The following is a 23,303-nucleotide window of genomic DNA, read 5'->3' as shown; positions in this document are numbered from 1 at the left end:
CGGCTTGTTCTTTCATTTTGTATAATCTCTTCACTCCAGACTCCGGCTACGCCTTCTGAACTTTGGCTGCCTTTCCTGACCTTGAACTTCCTGAGCTCATCTCTGTCTATGCCCTCGGTGTCTCATATTCCTGCCTTGACCCGTTGGTCAGCTGCTGCAGGCCTGAGCACTACCCTGGAATGGCACCTGGTGGCTATCCTATCGGCCTAGCCTAACCTCACCATCAGAGACTCTAGTAAACACCAGGTAGCTACTTTGTTATGCACCTCCAGGGTAAGCCCGGAAAGACCCACTGTTGTCACACATTGTGGGAAATATTGCATTTGAAATGCTTACCTGTGTAATGCATACAGCTGCTTTGCCCATGCCATATGTCAAACTACACATTTTAAGCTAAATGGAAAAAAATAAGACTGTAACAGGCTTGTGTAGAATAACTGATTAATCATCTACCAGTACAGAAAAAGGTCAGGAGTGTAAATTACACATGTAAAATACTCATTGGCTACTAAATTTGCTTTCCGCCCACCCTCACTGTTTACTCAAGTCCCCAAACCTGGTCATCTGGCACAAGTGAGATCCAAAGTCCTCCAGAAATTGTGTTAATATCATCCAACTTGTTATGTGGATTTCTAGTCATTTGAAAGTTCTGCTCAGGACAACAGCTGCAGTTCTCCACACCTGCTGCAGGTCACAAGCAATGAAGGCATCAGGAAGACCCTTACCAAAGGTTTATGTAACCAGAAGGATTCCACCAGATGGTATAAAGATTCTACGGCAATCAGGATGGTGAGCAATAATATAAACATATTCATGACAGTGCTGAAAACATATTTATTTGTGTTCCATTACACAGGCTTAGTTTGAAATAGGAATTGTGCCAAATATAAGTTGGTGATCCTGAGTTTCATATCAATCCTATGAGCAGACTCACTCGCAACACCTTCTTCTTGTGTTAATAGGTTATTTATGAAGATGCACTGGAAAAATATAGATAGTTCATGTATCATTTTCTGGCCAATCTTCTAATCCCAATAATAACAACCGTCTCCCAAGTTATATCTGCTATCTATAGCTTTTATACAGAAAGACAAGGCAAACCATGATTGAAAAATGTGCTTGCAGGCATAAAAAGCATAAATCGTCCTTCAAACACAATTTTATAAGTATAAATATGTAATTCAAGTAAAAAATCTGTGTACCTTAATAATAGTATTCTACTACCGTATTTTCCAACGTATAAGATGACTTTTTAATCCCCGAAAATCTTCTCAAAAGTCGGGCGTCGTATTATACGCAAGGTGTCGTCTTTAATGAAGCAAGCTGCAGGTGTCCGGGACACCCGGGGTATGGAAAAAAGAGAGAGAGCAGCCTGTGCCTCTTCACTGCAGTCCTCAGGAGTAGAGATGGGTGAACCCGAACAGTCAGTAAAGTTCCGTACAGTCTAGGTTTGGCTGCCCGAACTCCGGGTGTTTGTTGCGCTGTCGTGTGCATGACAGTGCAGCAAATGCCACTTCTGATCGGCGGGGAAATCATCTTCATCGGTCAGAGCCGTGGTTCCCACCCTGTCAAAAGACTAGCGATCAGTGACTAGCAGTGACGTCACTGAGGCTGCGTTCCCAGCAGGGCTGAACTGCGGTGACCTCGGTGAAATCCCCACTAGCACTGTGAGAAAAACTCTCATGGTGCTAGCGGGGATCTCACCGAGGTCATGGCAGTTCAGCCCGGCTGGGAACGGAGCCTCACTGATCAGAGGTAACCTCAATGACATCACCACCATTCTCTGAACCTGTGCTCGCAGCAGCAGAATTCACCAGTAGTTTTCACCGTGGACGGTCGCATCTTGGCACCGTCCAGGTTCAAAACTGTTTATCCCCCAGACATGGATTATGGCGTGGGACAAAACGACAGACAGGTATGGTTTATTGTTGTTTTTTTATTTTACTTTTATTACAGGAGAATGAGGGCTTTGCTGGAATTAGGTGTTTAAAGGGAATCTGTCACCTAATTTTGGCCCTATAAGCTTCGTTCACCCCCATTAGGGGCTTATTTACAGCATTCTGCAATGCTGTAGATAAGCCACCAATGTAACCTGAAAGATAAGATAAACAAGTTAGATTATACTCACCTGGGGGGGCGGTCCGGTGCGGTCCGGTCCGATGGGCGTCGCAGGTCCAGGTCCGGCGCCTCCCATCTTCATACAATGTTGTCCTTTCCTTGCTGCTGTGTTGGCTCCTGCGCAGGCGTAATTCTCTGCCCTGTTGAGGGCAGAGCAAAGTACTGCAGTGCGCAGGCGCCGGGAAAGGTCCGGTGCCTGTGCACTGCAGTACTTTACGTTGCTCTCAACAGGGCAAATCGGTACGTCTGCGCAGGAGCCACAACAGAAGCAAGGAGGATGACGACATTGTATGAATATGGGAGGCGCCGGACCCGGACCTGCCACACCGCCCCCAGGTGAGTATAATCTAACTTGTATTGTTATTTTTCAGGTTACATTGGGGGACTATCTACAGCATTACAGAATGCTGTAGATAAGCTCCTGATGGCGGTGGCCGAAGCTTGTAGGGCCAAAAGTAGGTGACAGATTCCCGTTAAACAAAAATGGAAAACTGTGCTTTGTTTTATTTCTAATAAAATACTTTTTTCTGGCTGTGTCTTTATTTACCATACAACTATAGGATTAGTAATGGATAGGTGTTTTATAGATGATTCTCCATTACTAAGCCATGGCCTTGATGTTACCTGACAATGCAAAGGTGACATCAACCCCACAAATATGAACCCCACTTGCCACCGCTACAGGGCAAGTGGGAAGAGCTGGGCAAAGCACCAGAATTGGTGCATCTAATAAATGTGCCTTTTCTGGGTAGCTGCGGGCTGCTATTTTTAGGCTAGGGGTGTCAATATTTGTAGCCCCTTACCAGCCTGACAATACCAGCCCCCAGCTGTCAGCTTTAGCAAGGCTGGTTGTCAAAAATGGGGGGATCCCAATCCTGCTTTTTTTTAAAATTAGTTAAAAAATTTAAAAAACAGCATGGGGACCCCTCTATTCTTGATAACTAGCATTGCTGAAGCTGACAGCTGAAGGTTGCAGCCCCCACCTGTGAGGTTTGTCTAGCTGGTTATCAAAATAGGGGGGAACCCACGCCGGGTTTTTTTTAACTATCGCATTTACATCGCAGGAGCGGCAGATGAATACTCCCATCCCCTGCTCCTGCTCTCACTCTAATTAGCGGCTGTAGGTGTCGGATGATGGGAGCGGTTGTCCCATCAGCTGACACCAGTGACCAGAGGTAAAGTTTACACCTCCGATCACAGCTGTGGGCTCACACTGTCTTTTGACAGCATGGGAACCACAGCTCTCTGACCGGCTGAGATGATGTTCCCGCCGATCAGAAGCGGTGTTTGCCACGCTGTCATGCACATTATAGCACAGCAAACACTGGAAGAGGGGTAGTCTTATACGGCGAGTATATCACAAACTCATATGCCAGAAAATGCGGTAATTATCTTGTACTAACTCAGAGCTGCATTCATAATTCTGGAAGTTGTGGGCTGAGCTCCTATAATGCTCTGAAGCTTGCTGAACTATGATTAGAGCTATGCATTATTATACAAGATGTAATTTAGGATCAGCGAGAGTTAAGTAATACTTGTGACAGTCCCAGTTTTCTGGCTTTAGAAAGGCATACATTTTTGCACAAGCTATACTTGTTTTAAAAAATTGTGACTATTCTTTATTTCGATAGCACCCACCTCTGTTTTTCTTAACAGGAAGCGCTATACACACTCTGGCAAATGTACTACTCCAAATCTATTAAGAACATAATTAGCACTGGTTTAACTAGATTCCTATGGGTCTTGATGCAAAATTTAGACCTGGACCCCCACCAAAATGTTGTATGGACCCCTGTAATAAAGGTTTTTTGAAATTTGTTTGGTTATTATTCTCGCTTTAACAGATGAAAATAAACAACTGAAATGGGAAAATTTTCATTTTTCATTTAGTTGCATAATAATTCTGCACACTAATAGTTGCCCAAAAATGATGCACACATGGATATTCTCCTCAAATAAACAAAACCTGATTTTCACCTTCTTAAATATTCAGGTTTCAGGTGTATTAACCTTGTGGATTGACCAACAGCAATGTAGTTGTTCAATAATAAAATTAATCATCAAAATTACAAATTGCCTAATAAGTGTGCAGACAATAATTTGTTCTTCTGCACTTTGAGATGGGTAGCAGCCATGTATAAAGTCCAATGTTAGGCATATTTTGTTAATGTGTTGCTACATGAGGAAACAGGCTTATCTTCAGGACTGTATTAAAGTGAAAACACAGTTAATTATTGATTCTGAGTTTACTATCTGTCTGACTTACCTAGACTGTACTCGGGGAATGGTATGTTCATAATCTGTACATTTAGGGCCCAATACATCATTTGCAATTTTTTTTAAGTCAATTTTTTTTAGTCTTTTGATATTAGTTGCTGCTGTTAGAGCCAAATTTCTCAGAATGGCGCACAGGTTTAAGATTTTTTTGCGTAAAAATAAAAAATTTTCTTTATTTTTGTCTTTTACTTTTTTTGAGCTTTTTTTTTTAGCACAAAGTCAGATAAACCAAAAAGGTGTCACATGCAACTCAAATATTTGTACAAAAATTTCTGGCTTAGAGAAAAAATCAATCCAGCCATGGGCAACTGGAGTTAATTTGTGCAATAATTTTTAACATTTTTAAAAAGACACAAATAATGAATTGGTTCCCAAAAAAAAAAAAATCAGGATTACAAAAATCAAGTGCTCAATGGCAATCAGAGAACAAAAAAGATAAACAAGTAGAAAACAGACTTCCAAATATGAACATCTTCAAAGAAGAATTTAGCAAAAAGCGAAAAAAGGCTTGAAACAGAAAAAATAGGCAAAACATAGGAGCAAATACCATAATGAATCAGACCCTTGGGGCAAATGATGGGATAAGATTCTATTCTGTGAGATCAGGAAAGTTTTTCACAAACCTTTAACATAATTGGAATTAAATATAAGATGCCATAATAAAGCACGTGATTAAATTGAGATTTCTAATGCAAATGTTGTCATTTTTTTAATTAGTTCTCACAATAGTCTCCCATGTAATAGTATAAATTAAAACGGAAATTTTGATATCGTTAAAATTTTTACTTAGTCTGCATAGTGAAAAATGTCTTTGTTACAGGTTCCATTTTAGCCTACATAATTCCTAAAACTCCATGGTTGTTCTGAACCTAAGTTAAATCACTATTGGGTTCTAAGGAGAGCTAGGTTTATTATGAAGAATTGATTTTTATTAATGTATTACTGTATCTTTAATTTTGGCAGCTGTGATATTGAGCAGTGGGACTCTGATGATCCTGTCCCTCGTTCTGAACTTCTCAAGAAAGTTGTCGGAATTCAGGGATTGTACTGTCTTTTGACCGAAAAGATTGACAAGGAGTTGCTAGATGCTGCAGGTACGATTTCCAATGTAAGCATTTTTCTTCGGGACGCAGAGAGGAGTTGGAGTCTATCACCATTTTTTGTCATCAGTTTTCCACTTTCAAAACACTTGGCCCCAAACGCTTTTATACATGTAAAATAACAAACACAGTAGTTACTCACATTCCCCGGATCCAACACCAGCTCTCCGTCACTGGTGATTTCACAACTACAGCATACATCACCCCTACAACCAATCACTGAGCTCATCATCTCTGCTGATGTAGATGGCACAAGCCTCTAAACTCTATAATTGACAGCAGTGGTGATACGCACTGTAGTAATGCGAGAGAGTTGGCGCTAAACTTGGTGAAGGTCGAGTACCTGCTTAGTTTGTCATTTTATATGTACAAGCATTTGGAGCCATATTTTTTGACAGTGAAGGAGACCTTTAAACATTCTCAATATTTTAGCAAGAAGTAAAGGTCTACATAGGTAAAGAAGGACAAGATGAAATTGTAGGGAGTAAAATTCGGTAGTGGTGGGGTAAAGTGAGCCTGTCACTCTCAAAATACATATTACACTACTAATATATTAGACTTAGCCCCTATGAAAATCATACCTGCAGTATACATTTTAGGGTTCTTTCACACAAGCATATAACTCGGAGGAATGCAATCTGATGTGTCATCTGATAGCACTTGGACTAATGTTATGCTATGGGGCAGTGCAGATGTGCGATTTTTTTCCCACAAGTCTATGGGTGCGTAATTAGAGTGCCATCCGATGTACGCGCACAGAGACAATGGAGAAGATGGAGAAATCCATTTCTCCATCTTCTCGGCACTTGTGCTGCGATTCTCTCATGCAAAAGAATCGGATCACACTAACATGACATTAAGCTCGGAAGAGAGAATCATTGCGTGCATTCTGAGCACTGTCCTTGATCCTGATTGGCACTTCTCGCTTTCCTACAGCAAGCACTGCCTGAACTAAATCTGCTGTACACCGATACTGAAGGAGCCCACTGGTGCCCATACAGTGCCAGTGCAGGTTTTTCCCTACTTTCAAACTAAATTCTAAAATTTGCACCTCTGCTTTCATTTAATTCACATCCTTTTCTTTTCCATGGTTGAATTTTATAGACCTCTGTGTTTTCAACCACTTAATTATAGGAAATTTGTATGGCATATATTCTGTGTTGGCATATTGCTCTGAGGAACAAAGTATTAGTAAATGTGCCCTGCTGTACTATTGTTGTTTTCACAAGTGACCCAAAATCAGTACACATATGGTGGCTCCGATGTCATCATCATCATTTTAGACTATATGGATAATTTATGATCATTTTTGGATGCTTATCAAGGGCTATAGAAACCTTTCCATTAAAGATTGGCAACAGTCAATTACGTTATGGCTATCTTTCTTATTAAAAAATAAATCTGACATTTTTTCAAGACATCTACTATTTACTTCCACAGGTCCAAGCTTGAAAGTTGTCAGCACCATGTCTGTGGGGTATGACCATTTGTCATTAGAGGAAATTAAAAAGCGGTAAGATTTTAATACCTAAAAGTATTTAAACTAATTATATCTTAGCACAGTGGTCATCGTTTACTAGTAGAAGGAGTGGACACTGTTTTCAGAGATGGATTTGAAGCATTAAGTCCAACATGTTCAGAACTATGGAAACTATATCATAGAATGGATAAGGAATAGTGTTGAGCTTTTATACTCGTTGCTTGGGTTTTCCCAAGCACCCTCGGGTGGTCTCCGAGTGTTTGTGACTGCTCGGAGATGTACTTTTTGTTGACACAGCTGCATGAGCCTGAGTACATGTGGGGGTTGCCTGGTTGCGAGGCAATTCCCACATGTAATCAAGCTGTCTAATAGCCGCAAATCATGCAGCTGTGGCAAGGAAAACTAAATCTTCGAGCAGTCACAAATACTCGGAGACCACCCGAGCATGTTCGAGAAAACCCGAACAACGAGTATATTCGCTCATCACTAATAAGGAAGCATCTGCCTCAATTGAAAAAATTGGTATCTTTGTCCGTAAAATGTTATTCCCAAAATCGCACAATTTTTTTTTTTACAAAGTACACTATCAGCATGACTACTTGTTCCTGTTTCATTTTTCTCCTCCTTCTGCCCCTCTGTGCATTCATCATCACAGAGCTCAATGGGCTGCTGTCTTGTTATTTGCTAAAACTACATTTCCCATTGGCACCCTGCTTTTCCTCACTGCTGCAGCCCCCACCCTCTGCTCTCCTGTGCACATGTAACTGACCTTACCTCTCAACTATATCTGCAATACTCTAACAACAGGAGCATCATAGGAGTAAAGATCTCCAAAAATAATGAATAAAGCAGTAAAAACCTAAAATATTTAATGATAAATACAATGATTTCATCAGCAGAAAAGTAATACAAGATAAATATATAAATATGACTGAGAAAGCAAGTATGCAGTCAGGCACAGGACGGCATCTGTGCATGCTCCACCATTGCCATGGGAACTACTGGAGGACAGTTCATTGGCAAAGGAAGATAAACAGAAGGGCAACATTGAGGGAGGTGCGGGTAATATGTCCAAATCTGGTCAAATATAAAAAAATATTTATTTTGGTACCGTAAGCCAGAATAAAATTACATGAAAATGAATATCAAATATCATTATGATTTTGGAATAACGCTTTGAGGATCATTTTTGACACCTGTATAACACAGCATTATAGAAGTCTCTTTGAAGATAACACCATCTAATACAGCATATTTCATATTCATGCAGAATAGCAGTCCAGTCTTTATTTTTAAGTTACACAGTCTGAAGTTTCAATGCTTTGTCAGATTTGTTGTATGAGAATCCCATAGCTTCCATTGTGGTAATTTTGACAGCAAGATCAGAGTAAAGTGTAATGGTATTAAACCTAATACAGCAGTATGAATATAGCTTTCAAAGGATTTTCCACTTTTAGGATATATAGGCCTTTAATACCCAGCATTGAATTAAAATAGTAAAATAAAATGGTCCTCTCCCTCCGCGGGACCAGTGCCAGCTCTCTGCCACTGCTCTGGGTTTTACGTATTGTCTACAGCCAATCACTAAATGTAGACAGCATAAGCCACTGATCTCAGTGATTGGCTGCAGCAGCAATTTGCATTGCAGTCATAACATCACCGTTGTGGCCAATCCTTTTGCGGCTTACACAAATTTTGTTTTTCTATCTTTTAGTAAGGTGTTCATATGCTTAGTGAAGTTCAATTATAAGAATTCCGTACATTTTTATACTTGTATTGGTAAATGCATCAAATTTATGCAAAGGCTCAAAATCTACAGTGTGGACTCTTACTTTTCAAGACTTCTACAATTGAAATTGGCCTTGGCATGTTGAATATCAGCTTCTGGGCCAAATACTGACTGATGTCTAATCAGTGCTTGGAGTTTATCACAACCTCTGTGTTTTTGTTTGTCCACTCACTGGCACAACTCAGTTGTTGGGTGACATGGGACCAGGGGCTCCTTCCCTGTCCCTAACACTATGGGGCGCCCTAGCTCGCCCTATTCCCCAGGATACTTCTGAAGGTGAATATGCCGGAGCCGCCACCCTTACCTTATCTCCAGAATCAGCCCTTCATCTGTTCTCTTCCCCCACCTAGAGAAGAGGGGCACTGTCATGCAGTGCAGCACACCAATCCGACAAACAAGGCTACACAAACAAGGGGTAACTAAAAATAACAGGCATACAAATATACACTCACATATAACAGAGGGATGCAACGGGGGCAAAACCAAAGTAAGACGAGGGAAGGCAATTACCACACTTACAAACCACTCAACAGTCACAGATAACTCCTTCAAACTCCTTCTCATATAAACACCTCTCCTCCAAGCCATGCAGCAAAACCTAGCTCTGACATGGATTTCAATCAGGACTCAGAAAATATAGTGGATAGGAGTGTCTATCCGAGTACAGCTGACAGATCAGTCTCCCAGAGCTCCTAACATGGCCGATTAACTCCTGTTCTGCCAAGAAAAATTAACACCATTTAAAAAGAAGGTAAAGTTCTTTTCAGCTCAGGAGTAGGAGCAATCAGATGCTGCTGTCTTCTGGCTTCTCTCTGTTAGGAGCAATCAGAGGCTGCTATCTTCTGGCTTCTCTCTGTTGTGGTAACCCAGTGACACTCTCTTTTGGAGGATTGACCACAGATTCTCAATCAGATTGAGCCAATTTAATAATACAGTGCACTGTCATGTTTTGTTTTATTTTATTAAAAAAACAGCCAATAATTTTCCCTTTTAGTCATTTGTACTCAGGCAGACCATTTTGTGCTGAACACTGATTTAAACTGATAGTGTTAGTGTTAGAGGTAATATCATGCTGCTTGACTGAGACGAGTGATGTGCCATATATTATACTTTCTGCTTACTCCCCATTAACACATTTTCAATTTAAGGCGGGACAGTTATGACCTGATTTTGGTAGTTGTGACACTTCTCACAGATAGGATATGAGTTGGGATAGTCAAGGAGTCTGAGCTCAAAAGCCAGGTGGGTACATCATAAACAGAAGGAAGAGACAAAGACGTAGATAGGTAATGGCCCAAAGTCAAAATACCCAGAAAATAGTAGATCAGAACAAATGGGTTAAACAGATGGATGTCAGAACGAGGTGCAAGGTCAGGAAACGAAAGATCAGCAAAAAGAGCATAATGCATAGACAGACAAACCACACAAAAGCTGAATGTACATCTGGCAGATGTCTGGAACTAACAGGCCAGTTAAGTAGCAGGGCAATCACCTGGGACAATGAACAGCTGGAGACAACCAGCACCCTCCAGTCTCACATTGGATGGCTGAGCTGTCAGTAAAAACAGCTCAGCACTCCCTTGCACCAGTCTGGCTACTGAGCTGGCAAATACTGACAGCTTCATCAGGCCCCTGTACCAGATTGGATAGCTGAGCCGTCAGTAACGGCATCCAAGTCATGCTGGGTGTGGAATCGTGATAGTAGTATTACTTTGCCCAGATGGCTGGTATCAGTGGTGGTGGTCATGTCCCTGCTGCTGCTAGTGCCTCCCACATTCTTAGCCATGTTGTTGGTTTTTATTTTTTTATTTTTTTATCTATCCGGTCCATTGCCATTGCCAATTTTACTTTAACCATACATAGTTGAAAAATTGGTTGTAAAATTTGACTAATAAATTATGTTAAAAAATAATTGTTTACACATGCACACTTTGTGAGCTATACAGCTGCAGTTAATGTTTAGAGTTTGGATAATTTTCTTTTATATTAAAAAAATAAACCAACAATTATTCCCTTGTTCAGAAAAAGGATTGCAGAAGAAATTCAAAAATTCATTACAGTCACTTGTGACAAGCAAGCATATAGTCTTTGACACTGATTTCAATTTTTTTGGTTTCTAATATTGTGCTGTCTTGCTACTGCCTTCTAGTGCATTAAGAATGAAGAAACACAAATGTGTAAAACAAATTGTAATTGTAATGCAGTAGTACCGATGCCAGCTACACCTATCCTACCTCTTTTTCAGCCAATCAATTGAATAACTGTATTCCCAGACTACTACTCTCTTCTTCAGTGCTGCAATCATACATTACTTTCTGGCATATGTGTCCAATGTTTTAGGGCTCCTTCTTCCAATCCCTATTGCTGAAACACCCTAAATATCCAAAATCACCCTAAAATGGTGCATCTCTTACCTTGTCTTTTATACAGATTATAATTTTCCCTTCTAATTGGCAGAGCTATACGATTTAATGTGATAGATGCAAGGCATTATGTGGAAGACTAAGTGGTCATGCCTGCGGTCATGTCAGCCTTCTTTGAACGATGCAACTTCTGCAATGTGTGAAATGGAAGAGGACTTCTTTTGCTGATTAGTGCAAATTGTTCTAATTCACTGGGATCTGCAAATTTAGTGGAATTCTACACAAATTCGATTTGTATCAAATAGATTTGCTCATCTCTATTTTTAACCACTTGTTAGAAATTATCTACTATATAATTGTCTAAGGGTCACTTCCGTCTGTCTGTCTGTCACGGAAATCCCAAGTCGCTGATTGGTCGCGGCAAAACAGCCACGACCAATCAGCGACGGGCACAGTCCGGCGGCAAAATGACCGCTCCTTACTTCCCGCAGTCAGTGCCTGCTCCATACTCCCCTCCAGTCAGCGCTCACACAGGGTTAATGGCAGCGTTAACGGAACGCGTTATGCCGCGGTGTAATGCACTCCGTTAACGCTGCTATTAACCCTGTGTGACCAACTTTTTACTATTGATGCTGCCTATGCAGCATCAATAGTAAAAAGATATAATGTTAAAAATAAAAAATAGTTATATACTCACCGTCTGTCGGCCCCTGGGAGCCAGAACAGGCCTTTCCCGCTCCTTGCGACGCTTCGGTGACCGCTCCATGCATTGCAATCTCGCGAGATGATGATGTAGCGGTCTCGCGAGACCGCTACGTCATCATCTCGCGAGACCACAATGCACTCTTGGGACCGGAGCGTGCAAGGAGCATCGGTAAACACTTCGCCTGGATCCGGGGGCCTCAAGAAGAGATGCGAAACCGGCTAAATAAGATTAAAATAGATAAATCTCCGGGTCCGGATGGCATACACCCACGAGTACTAAGAGAACTAAGTAATGTAATAGATAAACCATTATTTCTTATTTTTAGGGACTCTATAGCGACAGGGTCTGTTCTGCAGGACTGGCGCATAGCAAATGTGGTGCCAATATTCAAAAAGGGCTCTAAAAGTGAACCTGGAAATTATAGGCCAGTAAGTCTAACCTCTATTGTTGGTAAAATATTTGAAGGGTTTCTGAGGGATGTTATTCTGGATTATCTCAATGAGAATAACTGTTTAACTCCATATCAGCATGGGTTTATGAGAAATCACTCCTGTCAAACCAATCTAATCAGTTTTTATGAAGAGGTAAGCTATAGGCTGGACCACGGTGAGTCATTGGACGTGGTATATCTCGATTTTTCCAAAGCGTTTGATACCGTGCCGCACAAGAGGTTGGTACACAAAATGAGAATGCTTGGTCTGGGGGAAAATGTGTGTAAATGGGTTAGTAACTGGCTTAGTGATAGAAAGCAGAGGGTGGTTATAAATGGTATAGTCTCTAACTGGGTCGCTGTGACCAGTGGGGTACCGCAGGGGTCAGTATTGGGACCTGTTCTCTTCAACATATTCATTAATGATCTGGTAGAAGGTTTACACAGTAAAATATCGATATTTGCAGATGATACAAAACTATGTAAATCAGTTAATACAAGAGAAGATAGTATTCTGCTACAGATGGATCTGGATAAGTTGGAAACTTGGGCTGAAAGGTGGCAGATGAGGTTTAACAATGATAAATGTAAGGTTATACACATGGGAAGAAGGAATCAATATCACCATTACACACTGAATGGGAAACCACTGGGTAAATCTGACAGGGAGAAGGACTTGGGGATCCTAGTTAATGATAAACTTACCTGGAGCAGCCAGTGCCAGGCAGCAGCTGCCAAGGCAAACAGGATCATGGGGTGCATTAAAAGAGGTCTGGATACACATGATGAGAGCATTATACTGCCTCTGTACAAATCCCTAGTTAGACCGCACATAGAGTACTGTGTCCAGTTTTGGGCACCGGTGCTCAGGAAGGATATAATGGAACTAGAGAGAGTACAAAGGAGGGCAACAAAATTAATAAAGGGGATGGGAGAACTACAATACCCAGATAGATTAGCGAAATTAGGATTATTTAGTCTAGAAAAAAGATGACTGAGGGGCGATCTAATAACCATGTATAAGTATATAAGGGGACAATGCAAATATCTCGCTGAGGATCTGTTTATACCAAGGAAGGTGACGGGCACAAGGGGGCATTCTTTGCGTCTGGAGGAGAGAAGGTTTTTCCACCAACATAGAAGAGGATTCTTTACTGTTAGGGCAGTGAGAATCTGGAATTGCTTGCCTGAGGAGATGGTGATGGCGATGGCGAACTCAGTCGAGGGGTTCAAGAGAGGCCTGGATGTCTTCCTGGAGCAGAACAATATTGTATCATACAATTATTAGGTTCTGTAGAAGGACGTAGATCTGGGGATTTATTATGATGGAATATAGGCTGAACTGGATGGACAAATGTCTTTTTTCGGCCTTACTAACTATGTTACTATGTATTTTTTATTTTAATTCTTTTTTTTAACAGGGATATGATGCCCACATTGCTATATACTATGTGGGCTGTACAATATACTACGTGGGCTGTGCAATATACTACGTGGCTGTGCTATATACTACGTGGCTGTGCTATATACATAGGCTGTGTTATGTACTACGTGGCTGTGCTATATACTACGTTGCTGTGCTATATACTATGTGGCTGTGCAATATACTATGTGGCTGTGCTATATACTACGTGGGCTGTGCTATATACTACATGGCTGTGTTATACACTACATGGGCCGTTAAATACTACGTGGGCTGTGCTATATACTATGTGGGCTGTGCTATATACTACGTGGGCTGTGTTATACACTACGTGGGCTGTGTTATATACTGCGTGCATGGGCTGTTATATACTATGTGAGCTGTTTTATATGCTACGTGCGCTGTTATAAACTACGTAGCTGTGTTATATGCTATGTGGGCTGTTATACACTCCATGAGCTGTACTATATACTCCATGGGCTGTGTTATATACTACATGGCTGTGCTATGTACTTTGTGGGCTGTGCTATATACTCCATGAGCTGTGCTATATACTACGTGGCTGTGCTATATACTATGTGGCTGTGCAATATACTACGTGGCTGTGCTATGTACTACGTGGCTGTGCTATGTACTACGTGGGCTGTTATATACTACGCAACTGTGCTATATACTACGTGGCCGGCCGCGAACAATCAGCGACAGGTGCAGTCCGGTCACGAATTGGCACGGGATTTGAACCATGCTTCGCTAATTGGTCGCGGTTGGCCGAATCCTGTGTAGTCAATGTATTATTCTAAAATCTTCATAAATAAACTACATACATATTCTAGAATACCCGATGCGTTAGAATCGGGCTACCATCTAGTTACAAGATAGATGTCTGTGTCTTTTCTGTCTTTTTTAATATTTAATGTCTTACTTCTCAGAGGCATCCGAGTTGGATTTACCCCTGATGTTTTAACAGAAGCTGTGGCTGAGCTTACAGTGGCGCTATTGCTTGCAACGTCTCGAAGGCTAATTGAGGCTGTGGATGAAGCAAGGAGGTAGTATAAAAAAGCTTATATAGAGGATAGCAATAAATTATTATTTTGCAATGTCAGTTCATGCCACCATGATTCCCTAGGTTTCGTAGACTGTACATTTATCCCTGTTTTTAACCCAACCCACTTTATTTTATACTTAGTATGAAATCTATTTGTGCCATCTATGTTGTTTTAAGTGCACTACAAATCTGCACAAAGTTGTAAAAATATGAAGCTTATTAAAACTTATCAATATTACATAGCTATAATACAACCTCTTCAAAATCCAAAGCACATACTGTACATGATGTCTGTTAAACATGAAATATGTAATGTCCATTACATCAAAACCAGAGTATTGGAGAATTTCAAGGCATTGCTATAAAAGCAACATACAATAAAACTTGCCATTTCTAGTGCTTAACATCTTCATAAAATATATTTCATTACATTTTCTCAATTGTGAATACAATATAGGAGAACGTAGTCAAATTCTACGCTGCTGAATCATGTAGTCCAAAGGTACTATTAAAAGTGGTATTTATTCAACGCGTTTCAGAGTTTCAAAGAACTCCTTCATCAGGAAATACTCAATTGTGACACCTTTAGTTTCAATAAGTTTTATTTTCCGAGCAAACAGTAAAATAATACATTAACAACAGATTTCCCGTACAAGAAGGTGGTATAGTGTTTAGATCGTGGGAAAGAAACAAAACTCAATCACCGATAAAATTAAACTTTCATGAACTACAATACGTAGACAGGGGGGGGAAGTACATAGGGGAGGGGGACAACAGAGTATCTCAAACAAGATATAAGAGTGGTCGCATTCAATTTACCCAGCAATCACAAGGACAATATTAGGGTCTGACCCAGGTTTACATTATTGTCTAGTTCCATCCAGGGTCGCCAAGTCTGATAGAAAGTGTCCCATGAGTCATTCCTTGTAGCTTGGATTCTTTCGTATAACAAAATAGTGTTCATCTTGTCCATCACAAGTGGCAGTGATAAAGAAGTAGTTCTCCACTTCGTTGCAATGTGTAACTTTGTCGCCATACAAAGTTGGCTGACTAGGTTGTGGAGTTTTTTAGGTAAGCCGGGTAACCTAGCACCCAGAAGAAACACAGCCGGGTCCAAAGGGACTGTCCTACCACACATTTTTACCATTATGGATTGTACCCTCCGCCAAAGTGCAGATACCATCGGGCACTCCCACCAAATATGTTTTAGATTGCCCTGAAGTCCACATCCTCTGAAACAGCGGTCTGATACATTTGGATAGATGGTGTGTAATTTACTCGGGACCTGGTATGTCCTATGCAAGAGTTTAATGGACGTCTCAACCATCGAGGACTGGTAGCTACCCTTAGAAAGTGTAGTACAGTTCCTCCTCCAGTCCTCCAGGGACAATGATATATTTAGGTCCGCCTCCCACTGTTTCATAAATTTAAGTTTTTCGTCACCCTGGGTGCTATTTAGGGTTGCGTAGATGAGGGAAATAGTTCCTCCACTCAAGGGGTCATTCAGGCCTCTCTGTTCGTAGCTTGTAGGACGTGGGGGTGTTTTGTGTTGTAGGATCTGTTTGGCAAAGTGGAAAACCTGGCAGATGCGCAACGTTTCCTCTGCTGGTGGTTTAAGTTTTTGGATGAAGTCCTGTTGGGAGAGCAGTGTAAGGAAGGGTGTGCAAAGATGTCTCAGGGTAGTTATGCCATTAAGGATCCACCAGGAGAAGGGACGGGGATCTAATCCTGGAATAAAATCAGGGTTATGAAAGAAGTTGGTTAGAAGAGATGATTTAGGTTGTAGATCATATTTAAATCTCTCCTTCCGCCACATGATGAGGGAGTGAAAAGAGAATGGGGCTGTTATATGGATTCCCTTTGGGAGCTTCTGCATAGACCATAATAGGCCTGGTAGAGAGTAGGGGGCCATGAAGGATGACTCTAGATCAATCCATCTGGGCCGATTGTCCCTGCTAGTACAAATGCTAATTAATTGGGCTAGTTGGGCAGACTTATAGTATAAAATAAAATTGGGAAAAGACAAACCTCCCATTCTTCTGTGTATGAATAGGGTTCTAAGCCGTATTCGAGGCCTTTTGCCCTGCCACAGGAACCTCGAGATCGTGGTATTGATTTCATGCAGTGTTCTGGATGGCAGTGGGATAGGCAGAGATCGAAAGAGGTAGAGAAATTTTGGGAGGGTAATCATCTTAATAGCGTGCAATCTACCAAGCCAGGACAATTGCATAGAGGACCATCTAGTGAGGTCCGATTGCAGGTTCTTTATCAGTGGTAGGTAATTCCATTTAAACAGTGTTGACCTATGAGAGGTCACGTTAACTCCCAGATAGGTCAGATAATGATCTTTTTTAGAAAATTTAAATTGAGAAACTAGGTTGGTTTGGGCCTCTTTTGGAGTACTGATGAATAGTGCCTCGGACTTGTCGACATTGATTTTAAGGCCTGATATGAGTTCGAATTCGTGTAGAACGGTGAATAGATTCGGGAGTGAGGTGACTGGATTGGTAATGGCTAGAAGTAGATCGTCTGCAAAGAGACTTGTCTTATATTGGCCTCCTAGGTCCTGGGGTCCATGGATGTTAGGGTTGGTTCGAATGGCCTCTGCCAGAGGCTCCATAGCCAGGGCGAACAAAGCTGGTGACAATGGGCAGCCTTGTCTTGTGCCTCTTTGAATTTTGATGGGGGCAGGTTGATTAGTGGGTAGCTTTAAGTAGGCTGTGGGGCTATCATATAATAGTTTGAGGCTAGTTATAATTCCTGCCGGGACTCCAAATTTTGCTAGGGTTTCAAATAAATAGGTCCATGATACCGAATCGAAGGCTTTTTCTATGTCAAGAGCCAGCATCAACAATGGCCGTTTAAAGTGATTTGCTGAGTGTATGAGATTCAGGTTCTTTCTAATATTATCAGGACCCTGTCTCTTAGGTATGAACCCCACTTGATCTCGATGGACCAATAGGGGTAGGACTGTATTGAGTCTGGCCGTCAAAATAGATGTGTATATTTTAAGGTCTACATTCAATAAGGAAATGGGCCTATAATTTTTAGGGTAGAGATGGTCTTTTTTAGGTTTAGGGATTATTGTCACGTGCAGTGTAAAATTCGGGTGGCATTTGGTGTCCGTTGAGGAGAGAATTGCAAAATTGTTGGATGTAGGGAGTAAGTATGTCTCCAAATTTTTTATAGTAAAGTGCCGTGAGGCCATCAGGACCAGGGGCTTTGCTTTTTTTAAGATTCTTAATTGTTGACATTATCTCTTCGGTAGTAATGGGCGTTTGGAGGTGATCGATTGCAGAGGCAGACATCCTAGGGAGATTCAGTCTTTCCAAAAAGGTCTGAAGGCGCTGCGGGGGGGGAGGCTGGGGGGTGGCGTAGAGTGATTGGTAATATTTGTGGAATGTGCTATAGATAGCCTCCGGGTTAGCTGTAGTTTGACCTGTTGGGTCTCTAATGGATGAGACATTGTTTAATAGCTCTTTATGTCTAAGTTTACGGGCTAGCATAGAACTAGGTTTGTTGGCGTGTTTGTAGAAGGATGATTTGGTCCATGTTAGTGCTTTTTCGGCTTTGTTTGTGAGGAGTGCATCTAATTTTAGTTTAGTATCATGGATCTGTTTGGTTAAATAGAGAGATGTAGTTGATTGATTTGCCTGCTCTAACCTAAGCAGTTTGCTTTCTAGTTGCAACTGCTGCTCCGATCTTTGCCTCTTTTTGGTGGAGGCTATTTTAATCAGTGTTCCAGTTATGAATTTTTTATGTGCCATCCATACTGACCCAGGTGATATATCACCTGTCGAGTTAGCTTCGAAGTATACGTTTAGATCTTTTTTAACATCGATTAGGGTGGAGGGGTCAGTGAGTAAGGATTCGTTTATTCTCCATTTGAATAATCTAGAAGAGACAGTATTAAATTTGAATAGTGATAAGACTACATCATGGTCTGACCATGGAGATGGGATATGTCGGGAATAGAGGACTGATGGGAGTGTTGAGGCAGAGGTTAAGTGAAGGTCTATTCTCGAGTAGGATTTTTGTGCTGGGGAGTAATATGTGTACCCTCTAATGCCTCCGTTCATCTCTCTCCACACGTCCGCAATGTGACTCTCTTTCATCAGCTGGAGTATTTTCTTCCTGTCAGTTTTTGTTATGTCTGTCCTTTTCAGTGAGCTACTATCAATTGATGGATTCATAGTGAAGTTAAAGTCTCCACACCACACAAGGTGGTGGTATTTAAGTGGAATCAACTTAGTTAGGATTAGTTGGAAGGTGCGGGTCTGGGCAGTTGCGGGGGAATAACTATTGACGATGCAGATGTCTAAGCCCTGCAAAGAACCAAGTAGTATGATGAATCTACCCTCGGGGTCCAGATATGTGCTGGAGTGGTGGAATGGGAAATTATTTTTAATAAAGATGGCTACTCCTCTTCTCTTACGGTCCCAAGATGAAAGGAAGTGTTGTGAGTAGTGAGAGTTAAAATATTTAGGATATGAAGAGGTGGTAAAGTGGGTCTCCTGTAGACAGATTATGTCAGGCTTATGTTTTTGGTAGTCAAGGAAGGCCTTTCTGCGCTTTGATGGTGAATTGAATCCCCGGACATTGTGAGACAGAACTTTACACATAGTTATGCATGATATTATTGCTTATATTTGTGAGGCTAAGTGTTGTGGTCAATACTAAGTTCACTCTATCTTTGCATTTGGTTAACTTGAGGACATAGTATCTGTTGCTGTGTGGAGACAGTGGGTGAGGGTCAAACATGGGGAAGACAACGACAAACAAATCCAATAACAATTTCAAAAGGACTATAAGTCCAACAAGTATGGCGATCTGGGTTCCCATATTAGTTAGTAAACCAGGGGTCGCCAGTTTTGGGCAGCATGCCATAATCCCAGTAGGTCCAACCCTTAATGTATTAGGAAAAATAATAATAAAAAAAAAAAAAAAAAAGGGGGGGGAGAGAGGGGGGTTGGATGAAATATAGGAAAAGGGAGGTGAGAGGTAAAAGAATGAGTAAGATGGGGGAGGGTGGGAAGGGATAGGTGGGGGTCAGATGGGTTTAGTAAACCTGATAGAGGTAGGTCAGGCACAACATGGCTAATTACTCATCCGAGTTCGGGGTATTTTTCATATGGAGGAGAGTTCAACCAAGATGGAGGTTCCCATTCTCAGTAGAGGTGGCCTTTAGAAGATTCAGTTCTCTTTCTTTCACGTGACTGCAAGTCCACATCAGGAGATCCGTGAGTTTTGACTCCTCGTTCTGGGGGAGTCTTTCCACTCTCTTGCTGGTCTGGAGTTTTGCTGAGGAAGCGAGGGTGCGTCTATGCTGATCGGTATTCCTGCTTTAACCAAGGCTTGTTTTCCTTCCTCCAGAGATTTGCAGATAAATGATTGGGAGTTGGCTGTGAAGTTCAGGGTGAAGGGGAATCCCCAGCGGTATTTAATTTGGGCCTTCTGAAGGGAGGCCGTAATGGGTTTGAGGGATCTTCTCCTGGCCAATGTAGCCGTGGCTATATCCGCATATATATGCACAGTATTTGGTAAATTAGGCAAGGAAGAGCGGTCTCTGGTTGCTATTAGGATCATATCTCTTGTTTCTTCGTAGTGCAATTTCAGAATAACGTCTCTAGGCATGTCAGGCGAACGAGGCTTGCCCAGTGCCCTGTGGATCCTGGTAATATGTAGGAGGGATGGGTCTATATCAGGCAGGAGCACAGCAAAAAGTGTGGTCATTGTTTCTTTAAGGGCAGTAATATGTTCCGGGAGGCCTCTTATTCTCAAATTACTCCTGCGGGACCTGTTTTCATAATCCTCGCAGCGAAGTTCCAGCTCATTAATGCGGTCTGTGTGATTTTTGGATGTCTCATGATCCTCCTCCAGGGCATCTATCATAGACTCCATTTTTTCCTCTAAGTTATTTGTACGTTGCATAATGTCCTGTAATTGAGACGCAATGCCCTGCATGGCTGCAGAGAGTTCTGCTCTAAAAGTCTCCTGCAGCGATTTTGTGAGCGCTGCTGTGGAGATTATAGTCTCCATGCCTGGGGCAGTTCCCCCCTGGTCTGTGTTCTCCTCTACCTGCGGTGCTGTGGCCGGGGACGGAGCTGCTGCGGCGGCCATCTTGGATGTGTTGCCGCTCAGGAGAAGGTCCGTAATGAGGCGGCCTGCGGGTTGTGCCACGCTCCCCTTCTTCGGCATTACCGGTGGTGCCGATCCCGGGGGTGTAGGTGCCTCGGCTCCGGTGAGTTAGATGTGCTCTGACGGCTAATTAGGGCTGCGTGGGATCAGTTTGGGAGCGGAGCTCAGCACGACATGACCGTCGGCATCAAGGTCCGCGCATGCGCCTCAATTGTGACACCTTTATATAGCAATTGTATCTAAATACATACAGTACAGCCAAAAGTTTGGACACACCTTCTCATTTAAAGATTTTTCTGTATTTTCATGACTATGAAAATTGTACATTCACACTGAAGGCATCAAAACTATTAATTAACACGTGTGGAATTATATACTTAACAAAAAAGTGTGAAACAACTGAAATTATGTCTTATATTCTAGGTTCTTCAAAGTAGCCACCTTTTGCTTTTATGACTGCTTTGCACACTCTTGGCATTCTCATGATGAGCTTCAAGAGGTAGTCACTGGAAATGGTCTTCCAACAATCTTGAAGGAGTTCCCAGAGATGCTTAGCACTTGTTGGCCCTTTTACCTTCACTCTGCGGTCCAGCTCACCCCAAACCATCTCGCTTGGGTTCAGGTCTGGTGACTGTAGAGGCCAGGTCTTCTGGTGTAGCACCCCATCACTCTCCTTCTTGGTCAAATAGCCCTTAGACAGCCTGCAGGTGTGTTTGGGGTCATTGTCCTGTTGAAAAATAAATGATGGTCCAACTAAACACAAACCGGATGGAATAGCATGCCGCTGCAAGATGCTGTGGTAGCCATTCTGGTTCAGTATACCCTTCAATTTTGAATAAATCCCCAACAGTATCACCAGCAAAGCACCCCTACACCATTACACCTCCTCTATGCTTCACGGTGGGAACCAGGCATGTAGAGTCCATCCGTTCACCTTTTCTGCATCGCACAAAGACACGGTGGTTGGAACCAAAGATCTCAAATTTGGACTCATCAGACCAAAGCACAGATTTCCACTGGTCTAATGTCCATTCTTTGTGTTCTTTAGCCCAAACAGGTCTCTTCTGCTTGTTGCCTGTCCTTAGCAGTGGTTTCCCAGTAGCTATTTTACCATGAAGGCCTGCTGCACAAAGTCTCCTCTTAACAGTTGTTGTAGAGATGTGTCTGCTGCTAGAACTCTGTGTGGCATTGACCTGGTCTCTAATCTGAGCTGCTGTTAACCTGCGATTTCTGAGGCAGGCGACTCGGATAAACTTATCCTCAGAAGCAGAGATGACTCTTGGTCTTCCTTTCCTGGGGTGGTCCTCATGTGAGCCAGTTTCTTTGTAGCTTTTGATGGTTTTTGCAACTGCACTTGGGGACACTTTCAAAGTTTTCCCAATTTTTCAGACTGACTGACCTTCATTTCTGAAAGTAATGATGGCCACTCATTTTTCTTTACTTAGCTGCTTTTTTCTTGCCATAATACAAATTCTAACAGTCTATTCAGTAGGACTATCAGCTGTGTATCCACCAGACTTCTGCTCAACACAACTGATGGTCCCAACCCCATTTATAAGGCAAGAAAACCCACTTATGAAACCTGACAGGGCACACCTGTGAAGTGAAAACCATTTCCGGTGACTACCTCGAAGCTAATCAAGAGAATGCCAAGAGTGGGCAAAGCAGTCATCAAAGCAAAAGGTGGCTAATTTGATTAGCCTAGAATATAAGACATATAAGACATATTTTCAGTTGTTTCACACTTTTTTTGTTAAGTATATAATTGCACATGTGTTAATTCATAGTTTTGATGCCTTCAGTGTGAATTTACAAATTTCATAGTCATGAAAATACAGAAAAATCTTTAAATGAGAAGGTGTGTCCAAACTTTTGGTCTGTACTGTATATGGGGATCTTATTAGTTATTTAGATTATTGAAAACAATGGCAGCAGGACATTTTGCATGTGACAGCAAAAAAAAGCTCTGCATCTTTGTCATTTTCTGCTAAATTTGTGTTCAGGACAGACCAAATGTTATTGTTGTTAATGTGGCCATCAATTGGTTGCCATGTTCATGTAGCGTCAGAAACAGCATCGTAATTCAAAAACAAATGTTATTACTAATGATGGGTGAGTGTGCTCGGCGCTGCTTGAAGCTTGATCACATACTGGTACTCACCATGCTCGATTCCCCGCCCCGCATGTTTAGTGCCTGATTTTCAGTAACTAAACATGCGCAGAGTGCCTGCCAATCACAGTAATGCCGTAGCCATTTCTGGGCTAATGCAAATAGATTCTATTCTATAATACTGAAGTTAGCTGGTTAGCTGCATTTTAGGGAGAATTAGCTGCTGTAGTACGAGCTACAGGAGCTCATCAGTGCGTCGGCATGAAAACCAGAGGTTTCCTTAAGACCTCTATGGTCGTTGATGCCGGATTGCGGTGAGCGCCA

The 23,303-nt window shown here is 41.8% G+C and overlaps 1 protein-coding gene and 1 long non-coding RNA gene across 2 annotated transcripts in view; one reads left to right on the top strand and one right to left on the bottom strand.

Annotated features, from left to right (window-relative positions):
• The window catches only part of LOC138677342 (uncharacterized), a 77,211-nt gene extending 76,848 nt beyond the window's left edge, over positions 1-363 (bottom strand). The window contains exon 1 of the long non-coding RNA XR_011320877.1: positions 337-363. This is a non-coding gene — a long non-coding RNA (uncharacterized lncRNA). The remainder of the gene's footprint in view (positions 1-336) is intronic.
• A 185-nt stretch (positions 364-548) lies between these two features.
• LOC138677333 (glyoxylate reductase/hydroxypyruvate reductase-like) overlaps positions 549-23,303 on the top strand; it is a 137,691-nt gene continuing 114,936 nt past the window's right edge. Inside the window, exons 1-4 of the mRNA XM_069767386.1 lie at positions 549-789; positions 5,359-5,489; positions 6,936-7,008; positions 14,616-14,732. Of these exons, the coding sequence (XP_069623487.1) occupies positions 623-789; positions 5,359-5,489; positions 6,936-7,008; positions 14,616-14,732 (488 nt within the window). The 5' untranslated portion in view covers positions 549-622. The remainder of the gene's footprint in view (positions 790-5,358; positions 5,490-6,935; positions 7,009-14,615; positions 14,733-23,303) is intronic.

Source organism: Ranitomeya imitator, chromosome 1 (assembly GCF_032444005.1).
Source record: "Ranitomeya imitator isolate aRanImi1 chromosome 1, aRanImi1.pri, whole genome shotgun sequence".
Lineage (NCBI taxonomy): Eukaryota > Metazoa > Chordata > Amphibia > Anura > Dendrobatidae > Ranitomeya > Ranitomeya imitator.
Note: the sequence above shows the minus strand (reverse complement) of the source record. Positions and strands in the feature narration are given on the sequence as shown.